Source organism: Notothenia rossii (genome assembly GCF_949606895.1).
Source record: "Notothenia rossii genome assembly, chromosome: 9".
NCBI classification, from domain to species: domain Eukaryota; kingdom Metazoa; phylum Chordata; class Actinopteri; order Perciformes; family Nototheniidae; genus Notothenia; species Notothenia rossii.
The window spans coordinates 57,333,564-57,335,541 of NC_136907.1; the positions used below are offsets into that span (position 1 = coordinate 57,333,564).

A 1,978-nucleotide genomic window follows, 5' to 3' on the forward strand; every position below is an offset into this window, starting at 1 on the left:
TAAAGAACAGAGAGGGATGAACTTTCTTTAAATAACTTTTTAAAACCTTCACAATATGGCTGTGTATATGCTGTCTGCAAATTAAACTCCAGGCGGCTTTATGGTATATTGGAGACTTTCCAGGGAGTATGTGTATTTTGTGTCTGATACTATCTTTAAAAAAGGAAATACAATCGAATACACACAAACACACGCTCAAGAAAGCAAAGAAACACAGGTTTATGTTTGTATCATATTCTTAGTTTATTGAACGCATTAGTAGCTGAGGTCTCCGTTGTAACTGTTTAAGAGGTCATAGGTCAGTCACCAGTCAGTTAGATCTTCTTGCTGGTTCTCTTAAACACTACAGCGCCAGATGTGGAGATCTAGAGAGAGACAGAGGAAGAGGAAAATAAATAAAACAAGGAGTAAGTTATTGCATTGTCTTGTTATTTTTCAATGGATTTGATCAAACAAAGCTACTCACATGTTTTCAACTGAGAGCTGTAGATATAACTACCCAACAGTATATAGAGTAGTAGTGCAACATACACATTAAAGCAGCAGTAATATCAATTCCAAAACATCTTATATAATAGTAAACCACTGTCAGAGAACATTTGACTGCACAATGAGTACTTTACCTCAAGTCAGGCTTTGAAAATAGGACTGTAGGGGAGTTTTTTAACTGTGTGTTGTTAATACTTTTACTTGAGTAGAGAATCTAAATACTTCTTCTTCCATCACTGAATGACAGAATTAACTTTTTGGCAAAACTCTTGACAGTTTTCCACATTAGCAAACACCTATAGAACTGCAGCGTTAATGACTCTAATGATCCCTGCGGGGTGCAGGAGTATAATAACGGCTGTCACTCCTCAGCACTCAAAGCCTCAGCAAGTGTGTTTACCTCGATGAGCTTGCCCCCGACGATCTCAGAGGTGTGGTGGTAGTTGGGGAAGTTCACGCTCAGCTTGCCTCCATCCATGTGCACTGTAGCCTGAAAACACACAAGTTATAATCAGTCAGGGAACCAGGATACATCCATGCACCCCACCCTTTCTTCTTGCTTTATAAACAATAGCATGCTTCCATTTTAACAACAACTGGAGCTAAAGAAGGATTGAGTATGAGTCTTTGCCTCCTACCTTGAATTTCTTTCCTCCGATGGTCTCCATGTCGGCCTCCTTGTCGACGCTGAACGTGTTGGCGACCTTGGCGTTGGCGGGGTACAGCTGGGTCCAGGAGAAGGTGTTGCCGTCCTGGGTGATCTCTGTGACCATCTTGTAGTCACGGCCCTTTGCAATCACGTCATCGGGGATACCTGGAATGGAAAAATAAGAGAAGTGTGAGCCCAAGGCAGTCCATAAACACACAGTGAAGTATAATGCATGAGTTGTTTGGCTGAGAAAAGTTTTCTCACTAAGAAGCTTGCAGAAAGCGTCATATCCCTCCTGGCTCTCAGTTTCCCATTTTCCAGCGAAGGCCATTTTGGTGGTGTTGGTGTGAGGAGGCGTGAGAGATGCTGAGGTAAGCTGAGGGAAAAGCAAGGTACTGAGACCAAGACTGCTCCCTGGTTATATACCGTACGCCTCTCGCCACCTCCCTCATCTTCATGTGATGACACCAGAGTGTAATTACAGCTGAATGTGATGACTACAATGGAGGGCAATAACCTGTGCAAACGGCCGTTTATGGAGTTCCCCAGCACTGAGCAGAATGCTGACGGCTCAGCAGGTCAACGAACTCTCCACCAACGGCCCTGCGGTCGCGCCCTACCCTTTTACTGCCCAAGACTCGTCAAAAATCAAATAAAAATTATTGTTTGAAAGTATAATCCTTTTATTGGAAGTAGTTTATTGTCTTGGATTGTGAATGGTCCGCAAAGAGATCACCATTTACTTGTTCAAGGTCTTTCTTTACAAGCTTGCATTAAAAAAAAACTCTAGAATATGATGAGAAGTGATAGGAGTAATTCCCGTGTTTTATAACTTATAAC

At 42.2% G+C, this 1,978-nt stretch overlaps 1 protein-coding gene across 1 annotated transcript; it reads right to left on the reverse strand.

Annotated features, from left to right (window-relative positions):
• Positions 1-218: 218 nt before the first annotated feature.
• LOC307017547 (gastrotropin-like) lies at positions 219-1,611 on the reverse strand. Its single transcript, XM_079647143.1, is given in 5 exon segments — positions 219-365; positions 890-979; positions 1,128-1,303; positions 1,403-1,503; positions 1,505-1,611. Coding segments are annotated over 5 exon segments (510 nt in total). The 5' UTR covers positions 1,597-1,611; the 3' UTR covers positions 219-314.
• Positions 1,612-1,978: the final 367 nt, after the last annotated feature.